Source organism: Barbus barbus (genome assembly GCF_936440315.1).
Source record: "Barbus barbus genome assembly, chromosome: 4".
Lineage (NCBI taxonomy): Eukaryota > Metazoa > Chordata > Actinopteri > Cypriniformes > Cyprinidae > Barbus > Barbus barbus.
Window position 1 is genome coordinate 31275803 of NC_136732.1, and position 19882 is coordinate 31295684.

The window sequence follows — 19882 nt, forward strand, 5'->3', positions numbered from 1 at the left end:
ACTGGTTTCAGTTTAAGCATCAGCGACAGCCTCAACAAGACAGGTAAGAAAGCTCTCTGCTCAAGAAACTTTACTTACTAGACTCTCTGGAGTTTTGGAGCACTTCTGGATTTAGGTGGGGCTTTCATCATGAACACTGTCCTTGTTCACAGATTATGGTATTGTTTTAATACTGTACTCTTTGTATAATAAGAAAAATGTAAGGCAATTTATCAGAAGGTAAATTCAATATAATTTAGTGACTTACAAATGATGAATACAAGTGAGTCATCTTTAATTGCTAACAATACAGAGTTTCAAGACACAACAGAGAGGGATTTAAGAAGCTGAAGAATAGTAGAAGAGTTGAAAAAAGTAGAAATATGAATACATTTAAATGAAAGATTTTGAGGCCTTGTTATGATTTGACTGTTACGCTTTGTTATGGCTGAACAGCAAGAGCTAAAATGCATCATTTAACAAAAAGACAGCGCAGTGAATGCTTTGATCAAAGCTGACCTGACCGCCGAACTTTGTGTGCTTTAGCTGTAGTAAAACAACTGACGCATTTAGGCTGAGGTTTCCAGGTCACCTCCTACTGATACACACCTAAACATAATCAGAATAGCTTTACTTTCATTTATAACAGCGTTGACATAAATCCATTGGAAATATTTGATGTTCTGGTGTCGATCTGATATATATTTGGTTAGAGAAGTTCCTGATCTTGTGAAAATCTGGTCTAGAAGTGAATTCAATATACCATTTGAGAGTAAATCTATACAGAGATTTGATCAATTATCACAAATGACAAATTATCCCTCAATCCTAACACAGTTTCTGGAGCTTGTAGCCTATGTTTTTTATATATCATATTGCGATAGGAATTGTCAAATTATTTTCCATGAGAAGCATCAGGGTTTGATTATTTGAGTATTAGTAACTCAGTCAGACATGCAGCAGAACAACATTCCTCTTCTGTTTTCGGGTGGACCTCTATCAATCAGTGATTGGGCTTGTAACACTGTTGTCTTTTTGTTAACAAAGGCATTTACCATATCATGAAAATAAATGCCACCTGTCTTGTGACATGTCAACTATGGTGCGACAGCAAATATGTAAAAAAAAAACAATACATTTTTCTCATGTTATTTGTATGTTGTTGTTTTTTCTACATTTTTGCTATGTCACACCATAGGACATGGTCCAATTTTTATTTGTCAACTACCCACATATATTGATGATTGAAGAAGAAAAAATGAGTGCTCAGGTTATTTCATTGAGAAAGTCAGAGTTTACATGGCATCCTTTGAAGGTATTCTGCCCATTTCAGCACCAGTAACAGACAATTCAAGTTACCAATACATAATCACATTTACAGTATATTACTGTAAAGTAGAGTTTTAGAGAGCCTTGCTCACAATGTGACTTGTTTTGGTCCCAATGTGACCTTAAGTTTTTTGGGTTTTAACAGTGAACCTTTCAGTTGGCAGCACAGATTAAGTCATTTTAGCACATTTTAGCATGTGAGAAATATATCGTAAAACATCACGTCACATATTAAGACTTCTATTTTGGTCCATCAGTTTACACCCAGCCAAAGACAGAATGAGTGCTGACGGAACCGGGAACCCACCTCCGTATGTCATACCAGGTAAATCAATTAGTATTATTGTTCATTTTGAATGACTCATGATAATGGAATACGACTAAAAACAGTCAAGCCAGTGTGTGTGACGCAAATGTGGAATCCTGAAATAGATATATTTCAGAAATATTAATGTTCTACATGTATTTTTTTTCTGGCTTGGCATTAACAGTAGATGGTGCCAAGGGCTCCAACGTCAAGGTCTACCATGTGCACACTCCATTCACCCCACCAAGCTCCACTACTGGAGATTCTCGAATCCAGATGGAGTCGGCCAGACCTGGTGAGCCTGTTTCCTGTCATTAATCTTTGGAAAGCTGTTAGTTGTAAAGGCCACATGGAAAGAATTACCCATGTTTTGCTTGATAATTCATGATTCATGATTTTACTGTATGCTGTATTGCTACTGTCATTACATTGCTTTTATACAACATTTAAATAAACCTAATATGTGCAGGGTTTATGGAAGCCTGTTTCCATCATGGAATGAAAATAAATAAATAAAATCTATATTTTTACATCAAATCCGACTTTCATTCTTAGAATTGCACGTTTATAACACAATTGAAACTTTATTTCTCACAGTTCATATCTTGTCCGTTTATGTTTCGCAATTCTGATTTTTCCCCCTGAGTTTCTGAACTTTTTTTCTAACAAGTTTGCATCTTGCAATTTTGACTTTCCCCCCGCATTTAAGGGACACCTAATCTTGTGAATGATAGGATCTGTCTGAAACAACTGAAAATTCTGAGTAAAAAAAAGTCAGATTTGTGAGATGAACTTGGAATTGTGAGAAATAAAGTCAGAATTATGAGATAAAACGTAATTTTTTTTTTTTTTTTTTAAATTGATTTATTTTTTATTCATTCCATGGTGGAACAAAAAAAAAGAAATGTACACTACATTACTTGCAAATTTGTGACAATCAAGGGCTCCTATCTAGAATGACCCTCTAGTCCCAAGGTTGTACAAAATATAAGATATATAAATTATTGGATAAAAACTTAAGCAGATAAAAAAAAGACTAAACTTATTAAAACTCATTCCTGTCCTGCAGTTCATTCAACGGAAGCCAAAAACAAATTTGTCAGCTATGATTCATATGAGCTGGGTCGCAATCCAGGAATGGCCACCTGCACAAGCTGCCAAAAGCAGGTCTTAACCAATGTCACCTACAAAGTGGGAGTTTACGCCTGGTTGATGTGCTTACTCCTCATCCTGTGCGGGTAAGAGTCCATTTCAATTTGCAGCTAAAAATAACAAAACTTGTGTGCATTATCAAAGCCCAACTGACTGTCGAACTCATTTCCAGGTTTTTTTTATGCTGCTGTCTGATTCCGTTCTTCATGAAGTTTTTCAAAGACGTCTATCACACATGCCCAAATTGCAATAAGATCCTGCACATTGAAAAGAAGCAATGCTGCTAACCCCATCCCATCCCTTCCCAAATTTTAACACTACTCATGGATTTGTGTGGCACCTAACACTATATGAAGGACTGGAGGACACTTTCAGGCCAACACAGATGGCATCTAATACAAACTTGCTTGTATAAACTAAAGCTTTGCGGTCTTTGAGAACCTTTTGGTGTTCATCTAGCTTAGTCTTTATTATTGCATTATATTACATAATACATTACATTAATACATTATGAAATTAATATGAATAGCCTACTCATTGTTTTGATTGTATATCTATAAAGGACTCATGGTTAAGGGTTCAGAGGGCGGAGGAGTTTACGGAACCATAAATTATGTGATTAAATATCAGTAATTTTGGCATCAACTGCACCATTTAAAATAGTTGTTCTCAACCAAAGAGCCTCAGCAAACTTCAAATGGGCTTCAGGATGACTTCAAATTATATAAATTAAGACAATGCAATAACTGAAATAAGTTAAAGGTTCTTGGTATTGATGGCTTCATGAAGAAACTTTAACAAAAGGTTCTTCAGATTATTAAAATGAGAAAATGAAAGTGTTAAAACGAATATCCATTTAGGAAACCAAAAATGGTTCTTCCATGGCATCGCCATACATCCATCTGAACTTTGATTTTTTTTTAAATGCTAACATCTAGAAAAACCAAGTCTTCATTCGAAAGTGTCATTTCTGGAGCTGAAAATGTCATCCAAGTTAAAATCTTGAACTCCATTAGCAATTTATGAAGGACAGACAATTTTGTGGTTAGTTCTGATATATTTGATCAGGTACAACCTGTAGAAAACATTTTTAAAAATCCTTATGTAGTATATATTAAAAACAACTGGAAAAAAAGGTATTGGGGTCTTTGAATACTGTTGTGGGCAACAGGGCTCAAAAAGGTTGAGAACAAACAATTCAGAAACCACAAGATCTCTTAAATATAACAAAGGAAATCATACTTCCAAAATTCATTTTTTGAATTACCACACTGCTAAAGCTGACTTATTGTTTAGCAATTTATCACTTCTGTAAAAAGTTTTAATATTTAGAATAATGTTAAATGTGTCATATGTGCATCTAAATGGAACGGTCTTAATAAAACTGAAACGTGTCTGTGCAATATACCTTAATGAGAACTCTGCATGTGCTGTTTATACACACTGGAATCTTCCATCTTACATGACACTAGCACAGCCTGACAACCTGAACACCGTTTCCAGTCAAATTTTCAAGGGCCACGGCTGTAGCTTTTATAGAAAATTTTATTCAACATACATTTTCCAGCAAAAAGGCAATATACAGGAAGAGTTGTCGTACACTGCTGCTACACGGAGGAATTAGACTGGAGAGAAAAAAAAAAAAGATAAAAAAAAAAAGACCAAATGAAACTGCCAGGATCCAAAATAAAACTACACACAATGAATATGAACATCTGAATTGATCTGTACCCAACAAATCGGTGTTTTTAATTTTACATGTTCATTCTTTAAATATACAATTTTAATTGTTTTTACAAAGCCAACTATGCACTAGGGAGCATTCCTTCGGTGCTTAAAAAAAAAAAAAAAAATTGGTATTGGTTCATTAATGCTGGTTTCTCTAAGTCCCAAACCAGTCTTCTATAGTCTGCAACCTCGTGCCAACAAACAGTACAACGAATCTGGAGCCGTCAGCAAGCGACCCCTCCCTCCCAATCAGAGTAATCCCACAGCCAATGACAGAGGAGCTAAAGAACAGGGGGAAAACAACAACAACAAAAAGTTATGGGAAGAAGGGGGGGGGGGGGGGGGGGGGTATGCAAAATATGCAAAATAAACCGAAAGGGATATGCAAAATCAAACTCCAACCAAGAATACATTTAACAGTGCTGAGAAATGTAAAACCTTGGATATTAAGTGCCAACGTGCAAGATGAAGTACAGACTATTTCATTTTTATTTTAAAACGGATGCTGTGGCTCTTTACTTTATTATACAGGATTTCCAGAGAGGACAAACTGAATTTCTCCAACCAAACTAAGTGAGAAAGAAGAATCGTGTAAACATGAAAATTGACTAGTTGCACTAAGGGACCAGAAAATAGACAACCATGTCAGGGAAACTAGCAAAAGCCTCAGCCATTCGCGGTGATTTTTTTTGTTGAAGGATGGAGGAATCCTTTTAATCGTCTGCAAATGACAAAACTCTTTCCATCGCCTCCACCTCACAATGCAGCAGCTTTCTTGCCGTAACAATTAAAAAAAAAAAAGAACTTAAAAAGAAAAACAAACACCAAAAAAAACCTCAAAACAAAAGTCTAGGACATACTGTTCCCCCTTTCTTGTTAAAATCCAATTCATTCTCCCAGACAAATAGGCAGTCAATAGTTAGAGAAGCCAAATCGAACAGCCTCAAAAGGAAAACAGGAGCATCAGCAGTCACTCCATTCGCTGAAGACTTCATACATGGAGCCTGTGTACCCAGACAGCAGGTGTTAAAAGTGGTGCACACAAGAGGTTTGGTTAAAGTCTTTAGTATGGTCGGTTAGAGTGGGGGCTTGTCAGTTGTGAATCTTGATCGCTTTTTCCAGATACGTGTAGCGACCTCTCTTTGGAGCTTTGTTGAAGTGGTCGAGCCCTAACCAAGGCCTCGGGTGCGACATGTTCCCTGAAAAAGGACAGAATATAGTCAAGTGGGCATAAACAAACACAACGTCTACTGATTGAGATGCCAGCAGTCAAAGGAGTGTAACATACCTGGCTGTGGCTCAAAGTCTTTCAGATTCACCTCGTAGTCTTCCTCATTGATATACTGATGCCGCCCCATCATCACTATTGCAAACTTGAACTAAAAGAAAATGAAAAACAGAGGTTTAATCTTGTTTTGATGTCAACTGTCAAATGTATTTTTATTTTATGAATGACCATCTGGGTGGAACTAAACTTAATCTGGACTACGACCTACTATTAATTAGTGAGCAATGGTCACTAATTTTATGGATTCATTTAATTTGACCTAAAATATTGACTGAATTTGAAAATAATGCACACACATTGACTTCACTAACTATTTACTAATGTATGTTTACACACATATATATCCGACATTTGGCTGAAAGAGAGATTACATTGTGAATGTGCCTTCCGCTCATGCTCACCTCAAAAGCAACGTCCGCTAAAATAGCACAACGACAGGAATGTCTATGTAGTACACTTGTTCATTAGAAATAGAGCTACAGTGCTGTAACAAGGCAAAGCTGGTAAGATGACACTACCCTCTCCTTCACTGATCTGCTCCCCGCTATGCTCTACTCACATGCACTGATAACTTTGGACTACATATTTGGATAATTATAAAAAAAAATAAAAAAAAATTCTGTTGCATAGAACTGAATGAATACACATTTACTATAAAATGATCTGTCCAATTACCTTTTATTTTCAATAAAAGGGCGTTTATTTTATTGGCTTGTATTTTTTTTTAAGTTGTGACATTAAAATTATTGAGTTAAATTAAAATGTCCTACAAAATTACTTTATTATTTAATAAAATAAATAATTACAAAGCATTTTTGAATTCGGTTTTCGGCCAAGTGCATCCAGAATTTTCTGTTTTCAATAACTTACAAATAAATAAAACAAAACATTTAATTAGATTATGGCTTTATTTTTTAATTATTATATATTAATAATCCGCATGGAATGTATGCATTAATAATTCAGGCATTAGCCAAATAGCCAAAGCACTGTAATATTTCCATTAAAGCACAATGCATTTTCGTAAAGTTTATCCATAAATGCAGGATAAAATTAATATAATTAATGTAACACATACAACTTTCTGAAGTAAAAAAATAAATAAAACCCTCTCGAAAAAAAAAAGTATCCTAACTTATGAAAAGGACATCCTACATAACTCAAATTATAATTTATGAATCGTTAAACTTTTGGATTTTGGACACATTTTGGATCCATCATCGAGCGACACTAATATGCGACTACACTTGCTAAGCAGGAAATTGTTAAGCCATGTCAAGTCTCAAGTATGTTACTTGTTCATTCTTTTAAGTCCAAGGTAGTTTTGTGATTGATGACTCCCTGTCATTGTTTAAGACAATGCCACATCGTGGAACAAATTTTAATTACATGGCATGAGAAATTCAATTTTGTTATGCTATAAAACAAGATATAAAATACCTTTGAGTTTAAGGGTTAATGTGTAAAATATTTCCAGGCTAAAAAAAAAAAAAAAACACTAATGGTGATTACATTTGCAAAGCTTCTCTTACCTTCTCAAACTCTTTCTCCTGAATGTCAAGCATGCTCTGAATTCTCTTCATCACTTCTCTGAAGGATTCCCCCTGCCACAGTAAATGCACACATTAAAACAGACCCGACACATACAAATTGAACAAATGGCAGCCATCCACCTACACGGCAAAAGAAAGCGGCTGTTGCCCGCCTACACGTGCACTCAGCTAACACACCTGACGGATCTTGAGCAAAAAGGGAATTCCAAATGTCCCGAAGACTTCCTTGTGGAAATGTGCAACTGGAATCAGCATTTCATTCTCCTTGTCCAGGTCCACCTGGTCGAGAGGGATTTCCTGCCATGAAAGAAATGGAACTAGTTTCAAGGGGAACAGCATCCACAGATAAAAGTGGCATCTCAACTGCTGAATCATTTTAAGAGGCTTTACAAGGGTACAGATCCTTTGTTGTGCACATCAGTGAATGATGGGCTTCGAGGGTCCTTACCTCTATTCTGAATGTTCGACTGGCTGCTGGAGATAAACATTCTAGCAATTCATCTTCCTGGTGAACCCCAATAATTTTGTAGCTGACAATTTCTAACAGCCTACAGAGAGGGCAAAAAAAGGACACCGTTAATATTAGCAGTGACCAGTGAAATGGGTCAGAATTACGGTCAGAGTGCCTCCTATAATGGATTGCGGCAGCGTCAATGAGTTATTAATGCATGACTGGCTGATATCACCTCCAGCCTGTTATCCTTTCTCATCCAACATGTCATAAAACAAGACATCTTTTTAATAACATTAGGTATGTTATGGGAAGTGTTTTATGCACCACTAGGTACATGCACACTAGCGTTTGGAGTCAGTAAGATTTTTGTTATCAAATGGTTCAAAAGTGACCGTTCCAAATAAATGCTGTTTTTCTGAACCTTCTATTCAAAGAATAAAAACAAATATATTAGTTTGCACAAAAAAATAAATAAACTGGTTTCAACATTAATTTTAAAATGTCTGAGCACCAAATCAGCATATTAAAATGACTTATGGATGGTGACATTAAGATTTTGCCATCGCAGGAATTTTTATTTTTTTTAAATATTGAAACAGTTTACTGTAAAACTAAAAAAAAATTAAAAAAATAACGCCTCAACTTTTAATTACTACAAAAATTCTAACACTAGGGTTTTAAATAATTTCTACATCACATAACGAATACAACAAAGTAATAATTTAATAAAGATCCATTTGTTGAAGGCAAAAGCTAAAAAAAAAAAAAAACTAGAGTCTCACGACCCATTGTTACCACACTCATGGAAAGTCCCTTAAAGACCTCTCAGAGCAGACACTGAATAACAATATAGACTTGAAACAGAAATCCCTGATTAAAGAAAAGTGCACTGAATTATGAACAAACAGACCTCAGCTTCTCCGAGCCTTTGTCAGACAGTTCCACTGCCTTTTTACATTCCTCCAGAAGGTCCCTAACACAGCCATGCTTGTCAGGGTATAGTGTGATCTCCTAACGTGAGGGAGAGAAAATATTCACAATCATAAGTGTGCAGAACATCGTAGAACCATACATTATTGCAAAAGAGAAGGGGCGGCTGGCATGATGGTATATTCAATGTAGAATCACTGCAGCAGGTCCTTACCTCCTCTCGAAACATACTGTTGAGCCAAATGGCTTTGAAACTCCTCCTGTTCTCAAAGTCAGTGATCTTCATCTTGAGCTGTGGGGAAGCAAAACCATGAATAAATCAGATGCCCGGAATGTAACTGCTTAGATCTCATATTCCCAAGAGGAGCGCCAAGTGGAAGATAAGACCTCTCACCTGCTGGTAGTAGAGCTTCTTAGGCTGCCGGGGCTTGAAAAACTGCAGCAGGTCTCTGAGAGTGCCTTCATAGTTGTGCCTGAGTGGGTTGCCAGGGCCGTCTCTGTACCTGAGAGGAAGAATAAAAATGAAGGTTTATGGATGAAAACATGGGGGAAAGAAGCCACACCAAACTGAAAATTAAAAGACGTACCCCTGTGACTTAAAGAACTGTAGGAGCATGGGGTCAGTATTTAACCTCTGCGCAACAGTCTTTGCCACCTGTTAAAATGAAATATGAGATTATTTTTCTCAGAGGTTCTTTTTCATGTTACTGGCACATTCTGATCTGCTTTTAAAAAAACTAACCTGGAAGTAGTTCATTCGGTTTGACAGCGTCACAACAAAGCCTGGGTCATTGTGAATGGTCTTGTCACAGAAGATGACATCTACACGGTGGTACAAGTCTCTGAAGTAGTCTTTTGCAGTAGGCAGCTCACTGGTTTCATTTTCAGGGTCATCCCTGGTGACGATACAACAAAAGAACAATTAATTTCGAGGCCCAGTTTAAGCTGCGCAAAATGACTTCGGAATTAAGACAACGAATACATACTTCTGGAACACAATTATGTCTCCATCCATCAGCTCATCCAGAGCCTTGTCCAGGGAGACATCATAGTCTTGTATTCGCTCTGTTAAATTCGGTTTAACTTCCTGTAACACAGAATGCATCATGTTTTAGCGATATCTTCCTATATAAAGCAGACAGAACACATTTACACTAACCATTACGAATGCATGAAATAAAACCAACATTGTACATTTTTAAAACGTAAATAAACGATTTTATTATAAATGTTGAAAACAGTTGTGATGCTTAATATTTTTGTGGATTAATGAATAGAAAGTATAAAAGAACAGCATTTATTTGAAATAGTACAGACATTTACAAGTCAATTTTGATCAATTTAATGCACCCTTGCTGAATAAAAGAATTAGTCAATTTGAAAATTAGTGTATATACACTGATGTTCTAATGCTTGAATTAGGGGTGGGCGATATGGGAAAAATATCATATCACGATTTTTTATAGAAATATCACGATTCACGATTTTTATCACGATTCTTTGTTAGTTTTACTATTTTGGTTTTACAAGTTGTCTGAGCATTACAGCCAAACTAGAAAGACAAAGATGCATGGCAGATATTTAGGCCAAAGTGGGCGAAGATAAAAAAATCTTTGTCATTATTTTATTTTTCTTATTAAAAAATAAGAACAAAGATACACATTACAAATACACATAATATACAAATAAAACAAACAGTGCTTTATTTCCAGGTACAATAGGTGTATTTAGCAGAGCATTCAATGAAATTGAATGAACAAATATAAAAATAAAACACTAGATAGACTGATTCCTAAAGCAACTGTATTAATGTTTTTCAGTCAAGAATAGTGAGTGATTTTTCTCTTTTGCGTTTTGTTGATTTGTTAACGTTAAATGAATAGTTCCCCCAAAAATAAATATTCTGTCATCTGTCTGTCAATTCTGTCATAATGTTGTATTTTTATATCATCATTTACTCAAAAGTTGTTTTAAACCGGAATGAGTTTCTTTCTTCTGCTGAACATAAATGCTATTTTGAAGAAGGTGGAAAACCAAACAGTTGCTGGTCATCAGTGACTTCCATAGGATTTTTCTTTCCTACTATCAAAGTCAATGTGGACCAGCAACTGTTTGGTTTTCCACTGAGTAAATAATGACAGAAATTAAATTTTAGGGTGAACTATCCCTTTAATGACAGTCGACAGCACGTTTAGTGTCCTGTCCCTTTAAGAGCTGCACGCATCTAATATACAGGCATGCATCCGTTTCTCTCTTAACTATTTACTTTCATTTTAGAGATAACCAACTCAGTCTGTATGTAAACCTTGTGTGTTTTGACAGTATTAGCGCAAAATATAACTTAGTTGAGTAATCAGGCGCTGTTAGACAGGCGTTTTAGTGCGCGTGCTTCAGGTGTATGTGCTCAGAACAAGCGCACGTCAGACCAGCACGCGAATTAAAAATTTAACCAGCAAGGCTTGTATGCAAATAATGTACTTTTGCGATCGCGAATAAGTGCAGTGTCCTGTCTGAGTAACTCTACTGCTGTATGTCGTTTTGTACAGTATATAGAGACGGCGGCGCCAGAACTGTATTTGACAATGTGCGCGGTAGCGCGATACTACGATATTTCTTAAAAAGCAGATCGTGGAGACATTTTTATCGTCCACGATCAAAAATCGTCATATCGCACACCCCTAGCTTGAATTGAATTTTATTCATTCAAAATGTCCTGCTTTTTAATATAACATTACATGAGCCACTTGTCTGTTTTATTACATGTATATCATGCATCTCTACTAACCACTTTCTATACAAAACTACAGATGATAAATGCATCATTAGGAATTCGGTGTAAACCAAGTCTTACCTCATAGAGGATAAGGCTAGTTCCCTGCTGAAACCCTGCTCTTTCACACATAACGGGCAGCAAACCTCCTGTTTGGGTCAGGGTTAGACCAAATTAAGCATCAGAAAGGATCAACATGTGTTTAATTAGATCTTGACAAAAACTTCATGAGAACAATCCTATTAGGCATAGCTTTGAATACTCACGTATTTTACAGGATATAGGCGTGTAGATATGTCCACAATAATTTAAGCTTCTGGTTTTTGGATCATACATCTTCAAGAACAACATAACATCATCTGAAAATCAAAACAAGGTTGATGCTATCAGAACTGGAAACGTTTTGTAGACCATTTTTCCACTTCAGTAAGAAAAAAGTTGAAACGTGAAATATCAATTGCCTAAAATGGTTCTGAATATACAGTAAAAGTACACAATGAAACTCACGGTCTTTGTCGAACTTGGGTAACGTCGCTCCACTGGCGGCCATTTCTGGATCTACAGTTTCCAGAAATATTGTCCATGGGTTCTCGTTATCGCTCAAGTCGATCATCTGTTTGTGAAAGTGAAATTAACAGCTTTATTCTCACAGAGATCAACATAAGAAACAAGAATGACTTTTAAAAATATGGACGTTTAAAAACGTGAGTGCACAGACTTACAGACTTGTTGCAATCGGCTTCATAGTCCAACATGGCCGGCCGTTTAGTCCCGTTGCTTCTGGCCTGCATTGGCCACAGTCTCATCTGGTCCTGTGGGAAACCCTGAAGGACAAACAAACGTCAATTGAGACTCTTCATGGACGCACCAGAAAATAATTGCAACTAATCTGACATTAACTAAATATAAATAACAAATAAGAATTTAAAACAACCTAACACAAGCTTGTTATCAGAATTAATCTTACTGATCCAAATTTCTGAAAAGTAGCATACTGTATACTGAACATTATGGGTGGGAGAAAACAAAAAAAAACGATTGGTTTACATCAGAATCGATTTGTATTTCATTATTTTATTTTTCCTATGAGGTGGTGGGGAGAAGTTGCGCTTTGTAATTATTCCAACAGAGTGAAAATGTATAGGTGTGTTCGACTTGGAGCAGCACCACACAGATGGTCAGCGTATGACATCAAAGTACCGCGAGAGCAATTCGAAAGCATGCGGAGCTGTCTGCTCTCTGTAGCTCTCGCAGTGCTTTGATGCGTTATTACGATCGTTCTGCGTGCGCAGTGCCACTGCATTAGATGACATCATATACGTTTAAAGCCAGCGCTAGAAAGCAAAACCATGACGGAGGCAGAGGATCAAACCTCTTCCAGAATTCTTGCTGCACCTTCACATTTTGAATCCCAACTGCCGGAAAAACATGACTACACGACTGAAACGGTATGCAAAGTAACATAGCACTTTATTTTATTTCAGAAAGTATTTTTTCTGCACATTTTGTTGAACATTTGACTATTATATTCATGTGCAAGTTCAGGGTTTTGGTACTTTAAATATACACTATGTGTATCCTCCTGAAATAAAAGTTTAGAAAGATGTGATGCATTGTTTTTGTTAATATGACTCATCATATACAGTCTCCTTATAATTTCTATAAACTATTTTCCATTGTCTAGTCTTTAATAAGCAAAAAAAACAAAACAATAAATTGTACTATTGAATCGCAATAGTAACTGCTAAGATGCATGTTTTTTTAAATTGTGGCAGTCAGAATATTTAGTGTATCATTCAACTTTTCCCATGGTCTAGAGTTAAAAACCAAAAATCGCACGCAACACAAAGCAATATCGAATCACAATACTTGTATAATCGAAATTGGCAATACATATCGTATCGGCACCCAAGTATCATGATAGTATCGAATCGGGAGGTAGGTGTATCGTCCCATCCCTAATGAACATGATGATGTTCTGATGCCTAAATTGGCAAGCTAGAACAACGTTGTCCAAACTAGCCTAACAAACTAAAAAAAATAAAAAATCTATTTCATAATAGACCAGGGCTGTCCAAACTCTGTCCTGAAGGGCCGGTGCCCTGCAGATTTTAGCTCCAACCCTAATTAAACACACCTGAAGCAGCTAACCAAGCTCTTCCTAGGCATACTAGAAACGTCCATACAGGTGGTGTGTTGAGGCAAGTTGGAGCTAAACTCTGGACACCAGCCCTCCAGGACCGAGTTTGGGCACCCCTGTAATAGACAATACTGCTGGAGGATTTGCAAACTCCCAGAATGCTTTGCAGCATTAATAAATAATGTGGTTACTGTAGCAGGATTATCCTTTTGCTGTTTGCTCACGCATTTCCTGTGTGATGTTAAAAGCTAAATTTATTTTAAACAGCTGGTTGACTTTTTTGAAGTTAAGGTATTATGGTAAGGTATTAATAACTGCTTTGCAAAGGTAAGATTGCAGAGATCATCATTACGAGTCATATTAAACCATTAACAAAAATGGAATAATGACAAGTGTTTGTAGCCAACTGACAATTTGCTGACCAATAAATCTACAGTTGTACAGTACAAGTATTTATTGGCTGACATTTTGGCAAGGCATTTTGCATTGTCAATGAATAAATTTGTAAATAAATCTGGCTAAACAAAGTTTCAGTCAAGTAAAGTCTCACCATGGTCTGTGAGAGGTTCTGAACAAACTCAGCCAGAGTGGAGCTCTTCAGAACCTTGAACACTGTGTATTTTACTTTCTCTTCATCATACATGTCGTTGCCCTGATGCCCACAGAACTGGTCTTCTGTCACCATCTACAGGAAGAGAGAGCTAACATTTGTTAAACAAACAAAGTAGAATAGAATTATATAACAAAGCCCAATCTCACAATCTAAACAAATCTTTGCAAACAAGACCTGAAATGACCCATTTTACCTGCCACACCAAGTGGACCAATACATCGCCCATTCAGACAGGACATTTGAATAAACAAGCGTGACTGATTTAATCGGGCGTTACGTGACTCCATACCTGTACTTGCATGTAAAGGTGAGCCTCCTGCCTCTCTTTTCTCTTCTGGGCTTCCACCCTCTTCTCCTCCTGCAGCCTCTCAACCAGCTGCTGAGGGATATCTATGTCTGTGACCGGCTGCAAGACCTCACCTGGACATGACAACAGCACTTATGAGCACAGATGGACATAGGGAAAAACACTAGCCATGGTAGTCACAGCAGGTGCAAATAGGTGTTTGTTTGTGTGTATGTATATATATATATATATATATATATATATATATATATACACATAAATAATGCCACTCACTGAGCTTGGACTCTCTGATGTACACCAACATGTAAGCGTTGGTGCAGTGACGCACTGACAAGTCGTCATCGTGACCACCGTAATTGTGTTCAATGGCCTCTTCTTTAGTGCACCGTGAAACGACGTCATCATCGAACTTACACCACTGCAAGAGGAACAAACAAATATTAAAAAAAATGATGAAAGCATGTGGGAATGAATTTCATGAACCACTTCACAGAAGATCAAACAAGTGTCAAGTGTCAAGACACCAGACTAAACACTACAAGTAGTAAAAAACAGTGCAGGGCTCCAGACTAACAAGAAAACTGATTTGGTAGCATTTTTGTTGGTGTGATGTAATATTGTAAATATTCAAATAGTGTTCAAGGAATTGTTTTAGAATTCTTAGTGGGACCGGAAGCCGGAAATGACTAGAAAGGAGAATGAGGAACGGAACAAGCCAGAACTCTGCAAGCAAACTCTGTCTGCTGAAGCTTTGTTGCCATAAGTAGTGCTCTGCCCCTGTAGCATCAAGATGACAAAGGCTAAAGGATTTTTTAAAAACATTTTTATTCGATAAGTACACTACCAGTCAAACATTTGGGGCTGGTAAAGCGTTCTTCAGAATGTCTGTCCAAATCGGTTTATTTGCGTTTCCTCTATTGAAATCTGATTTAAATGACTGATTGCCCGGACTGTGTATCGCATCTGTCCAGACAGTTTGCATGTAGATGTTGTCTTACTCCATGACAACACGTTGCCATCTTATGAGGCAGTGGCAGAAATGTAGAAAACTGGGATGCGCAGCTTTATTCCATCCTGCCGTCTCTGGCAGTCTTAAAACTCAGTTGTGTTTAGACAACCTCTATAATGTTATTTTCTGCTTGACTTGCACATCACAATAACCCAACCTTGTTTCTGCAAAGACATTTAGCATGATGAGGGCAAAATTTACTTGATTTCTACAAACAAAGTCTGATGCGTTTACATTTTGTGTGGCATGAGAAAGTCACGGTCAGACGGAAACAAATTTACAAAAATGCAATTTGAACAGGATTTCAAAAGGAATGTAGCTTGAAACATTAGTAAAAATCATGTTTTCATATTTCATGTTTTTGACATTCACACTTACTAAATATGATCAAATTCCAAACAGATATGAACAAAAATCAGATTTGGACTGACAGGCTGAACAAAATTAGTGATTAGTTTTATAACCGATACCAATTATTTACATGTTTATGTGTCTGATAACCGATATGCAGAACCGATATTTATTTACTGTTATAAAGTAAATGACTCTGTGAAGTCCATACTTCACTTTGGTTTTTCCTCCTGTCATCTTCAAAAATGTTTTGAGAATTAGCAGTTTTATGTTAAATTTAATATTACAACAATAAAAAAAATATTTTATTTATAAAAAGCATCAGCAGCAACAATAATATTAGCAGTAAGCAAAATAAATGTAGAATGTCTAACATTTTCAAATGGAGAAAATAAAGGACAGGAGTCATACCAACTTCATTTTTAACTACAGTTTTAGTAGGTTTATAAGCTGTTTAATAGGCTAAAGAGTGAAGAATAAGTCACTGGATAACATTAATTCACAGAATAATATTGTGTTATATTTCTCTGGAATATAACAAATTGTATTTTATTGCATTTCTCAGCTGGCATGTTATACATTTTGTCATTCTAAATTATGCTGCTGACAGCACGGTTTATCTATGCATTGACACAGAACTATACTCAAACGGCGATCGATCGCAGAAATAATAATCAATTCTTTCCATAGAGTTGTATTTATTTAGATGTTTATAAGCGAAATAATGGTTATATAGTAAGTGTTAATTTCAAAAGTTACATGAAGTGGCTGTGCTGGGTCATTTCTTGAGCATCAACCCGCTGAGTGAACAGTAATATAAAAGCGGCTTCACAAGACTAATGATGAGCATATAGACAACAGAGAGAGAATTAAATTCAGCGCTTTTATTTCCAACATGCGCTAATTCACGGCTCTGTTATTTAATTCAGGCAAAGTTAGTCTTTTTTGGGACAGGGCTTGACAGATCATCTTATTTCTTAGAGCCAAGTTGCATAAACTACATATCAGGCATGTATGTAATACATCTAATTTGTGCATTAATGGCTTTTGTGCTAAATAAAGTTAACTACAGCAAATCAAGTACCCGTGTACGCCGTTGTTGTCTCGTCTCCCCTCAGACGCCCACAAGATGGCGGCGTTTATTGGTGAATCCGATATTACAAAACCGATATCCAATTATGGTAAACCGCTTAAATAGAGAAAAATATAGGTAAATCAATATTTCGGTCGATCTCTAAACAAAATGTACAATTTTGTTTTTTAAATAAGTCTCTTATGCTCCCCAAGCCTGCATTTATTGAATAATAATAAAAAAATAAAACAAAAAAATAATAATAATAATAATAGTGGTGATTGGAATAATGATTTACCATTTTCTATTTGAATACATTTTAAAATGTAATTTATTCGATATTGGGATACACGATATTGGATTTTTGCCAATATGCCGATATTTTTCAACTTATTTTGGGCGATAACGATATATTTCCTTTTGTTTGGAAGCAACACCAAGTCTCTCTTGTGCAGAAATAAGCAAAATATATATATATTTTTTGTTAGCTTTTAACAAGAACTTATTTGTTAGAATTAAACAAACAATGAAGTTTTTTTGACAGTACATTAATAGTTTATTTATAGTTATTTTCATAGCTTCAATCCCTGCATTCCCCCCCAGGAGGATGCAGTGTTAACCCTAACATTTTATTTTAAGATTTATCATCTAACATTTGTAGACATTTGGTCTAAAGCAAAAGAGTTGTAAAAATTCTGAAAATCTTTTAGAGCTTATGATTCATTTAAAAAATAAAACATATTACACATTAATGAATAATCAGTATATATAAATTAATTTACAAGTGTACATGTTTGTGATTTTTTTTTCCTTTAAGCTATAGCTTCTGACCTTTAAACAAAACATTCTCATTTTGTGACATGAATTACTGCTTTATTTAATCAGTAAACAGTCTAAATGTTATTTGTGTAGGCTCATTTCACTTTTAATTTAATTACAAGTAGGACAACAGTGCCCCCTACAGATTAAAACTCCTTACCAAACGGGTGGTAGGACCTGGGGGAGGTTGTCACTGCTGCCGCTGCACGTGCTATTACGGTTTACTCTATCATACATCATTCTGTACATGCTTTCACAGATTAATTGCAGCGATCCAAAAGAGTGAGTCTAATCATTCAGACAAAACTTTGCTTTAAGAATGAGCCACACTTAAAGGCATCGATCCGATACTCAGGATCGGTATCAGCTCCAATACGGTAATTTTCTTCGGATCGGGTATCGGTCAGACGAGACCGATCCAAATCTGATATTGTGCGTATACTATTCTGTTATTGTTGAGCCCCACGAAAGGTACAAAAACATTATAAAGCACCATAACGTTTTCGTGCACTATATTTCAAGTCTTCTGAAGAATATTTAAGTCATTAAATGTGACTTATAATTTGTGCCGCTCTGCATTAGGTTGTTTGCACACGACGTCATTGCTGTGGCGCGAAATGCAGCTGGAGGGCAGGAAGTAATTTTTTCTCCATAGGAATCAGTAGCAGAAACTCAAGATGCCTGTGGTTTGCGTCGTTTATGGATATCGGATCGGATCAGTTCTGAAAAAATGGTATCGTTGCATCCCTAATCACTAGAACACCTTGAGCACATGTGAGTTAACATATTCCTCTTATTGGCAAGACATATCGGCATAATTTTTCATATCGGAACAATGCCGATATTTACAATTAAAGCCATTATCTTGCATCCCTAATTCCTGTGATGGCAAAGCAGCCATTACGCCAGTCTTCACTGCCACATGATCCTTCTGAAATCATTCTGATATGCTGATTTGGTGCTTAGGAAACATTCCTTATTATTTAAGGAAACAGTCACTTGTAGATATATTTATGCTCAATATGCATAAAACACCAAAATTCAGTCTCAGTCTGGAGCCCTCCAATGCTTTAAGGTTTTACTTTAATAATATATATAAAAAAAAAAATCATGCAACCACAAACCACCCACAAAGCCAACCCATTAACCACCACCACCAAAAAAAAAAAAAAGGACCCCTGAAATAAAAGGTTCTCACTATTGGTGCGGTGACACTCACTTTGCCGTCTCCTTTAGGATTAAGGTAGACGACGTAGTGGCCCCCGTGGTTGTCTCCGCTGTGCACCAACACAGCATGGAGAATGTAGTTGGCCGGGTCTTTAACATCTGGCTTCTGCAGAAACTCATCCAGAGGTAACTGCTCTGGGAATTCAAACCTGTGGGGCACATCATCAAGTATCAGGCTCAGCCTCAATTTCTCTAACATCATATGAGTGAAAGTGAGCAAGAGATTATGCCAGAAAGAGTGTGTATCTTAAAATGTACCCTCCAGTCCATATTCAAGTATGTGTTCAGCCGACAAACATCATTTAGATGAGTCACTCTCAAAGATATTTTAAGAGCGTAATCTCCCTCTCTGCATGGCACGCATTTATTCAGACCACCCATAAACCATAATGCTTATTTCGGCCATCACAGAATTTACTTTAAAAATGTCACTGCAAATGGTATTTCTTTTGATGTAAAAACAGCAGATATTACACACAGATTAGAACATTTTTACATTAAAAAAAATATTAATTTACCTGTCATTTATCTTAATATTTTGGTCAGTCTGAGGGTCGTACATGAACCTCATGAGCTGTAGGTGCAGAATAGGAGGGAAGGTCAGGAACTTTACACCCTTCTCCGCTTCCTAAAAGAAAAATGAACCACAAATAGTCAAAACTCCAGAACAATGAATTTAAATATATATCAGGCACAACAAGATGCAAATTGTTAAACTGCAGTCACATCAGCAAGACTTCAAAGTTTTAAGTAGGTTCGTTGTCCATTGTCAATAGGTTATCAACGCACCTCTTAGATATCACTTTATAATAGTAAATGCTGCAAATTTGCATGTTAAATGCTCAACAAACTTG

General features: G+C 36.3%; 2 protein-coding genes across 10 annotated transcripts in view; one reads left to right on the forward strand and one right to left on the reverse strand.

Moving 5' to 3' along the window:
• LOC306864477 (lipopolysaccharide-induced tumor necrosis factor-alpha factor homolog) lies at window positions 1-4400 on the forward strand. Of its 3 annotated transcripts, none has more exons than XM_079408507.1 (5): window positions 1-43; window positions 1566-1633; window positions 1800-1910; window positions 2685-2853; window positions 2940-4400. In XM_079408507.1, exons 2-5 carry the CDS (start codon window positions 1588-1590, stop codon window positions 3052-3054), a joined length of 441 nt encoding a protein of 146 aa, XP_079264633.1. In that variant the 5' UTR covers window positions 1-43; window positions 1566-1587; the 3' UTR covers window positions 3055-4400. The 3 variants fall into 3 exon arrangements, with proteins under 3 accessions (XP_079264633.1, XP_079264634.1, XP_079264632.1); XM_079408508.1 differs by having other exon boundaries at window positions 39-115; window positions 2940-4394; XM_079408506.1 differs by having other exon boundaries at window positions 42-158; window positions 2940-4394.
• LOC306864438 (ubiquitin carboxyl-terminal hydrolase 7-like) overlaps window positions 4281-19882 on the reverse strand; it is a 26783-nt gene continuing 11181 nt past the window's right edge. For 5 of the 7 annotated variants that reach the window (XM_079408452.1, XM_079408447.1, XM_079408453.1 and 2 more), the window contains exons 12-31: window positions 19547-19656; window positions 19000-19177; window positions 14824-14968; window positions 14533-14663; window positions 14181-14315; window positions 12213-12314; window positions 11998-12103; window positions 11757-11849; window positions 11572-11639; window positions 9707-9807; window positions 9463-9616; window positions 9308-9375; window positions 9115-9223; window positions 8935-9012; window positions 8701-8801; window positions 7785-7884; window positions 7514-7633; window positions 7316-7387; window positions 5784-5874; window positions 4281-5694 (exon numbers count right to left, since the gene is read on the reverse strand). In XM_079408452.1, the coding sequence (XP_079264578.1) occupies window positions 5588-5694; window positions 5784-5874; window positions 7316-7387; window positions 7514-7633; window positions 7785-7884; window positions 8701-8801; window positions 8935-9012; window positions 9115-9223; window positions 9308-9375; window positions 9463-9616; window positions 9707-9807; window positions 11572-11639; window positions 11757-11849; window positions 11998-12103; window positions 12213-12314; window positions 14181-14315; window positions 14533-14663; window positions 14824-14968; window positions 19000-19177; window positions 19547-19656 (2169 nt within the window). In that variant the 3' untranslated portion in view covers window positions 4281-5587. The remainder of the gene's footprint in view (window positions 5695-5783; window positions 5875-7315; window positions 7388-7513; window positions 7634-7784; window positions 7885-8700; window positions 8802-8934; window positions 9013-9114; window positions 9224-9307; window positions 9376-9462; window positions 9617-9706; window positions 9808-11571; window positions 11640-11756; window positions 11850-11997; window positions 12104-12212; window positions 12315-14180; window positions 14316-14532; window positions 14664-14823; window positions 14969-18999; window positions 19178-19546; window positions 19657-19882) is intronic. The other 2 variants (XM_079408448.1, XM_079408450.1) reach the window with 1 other exon arrangement.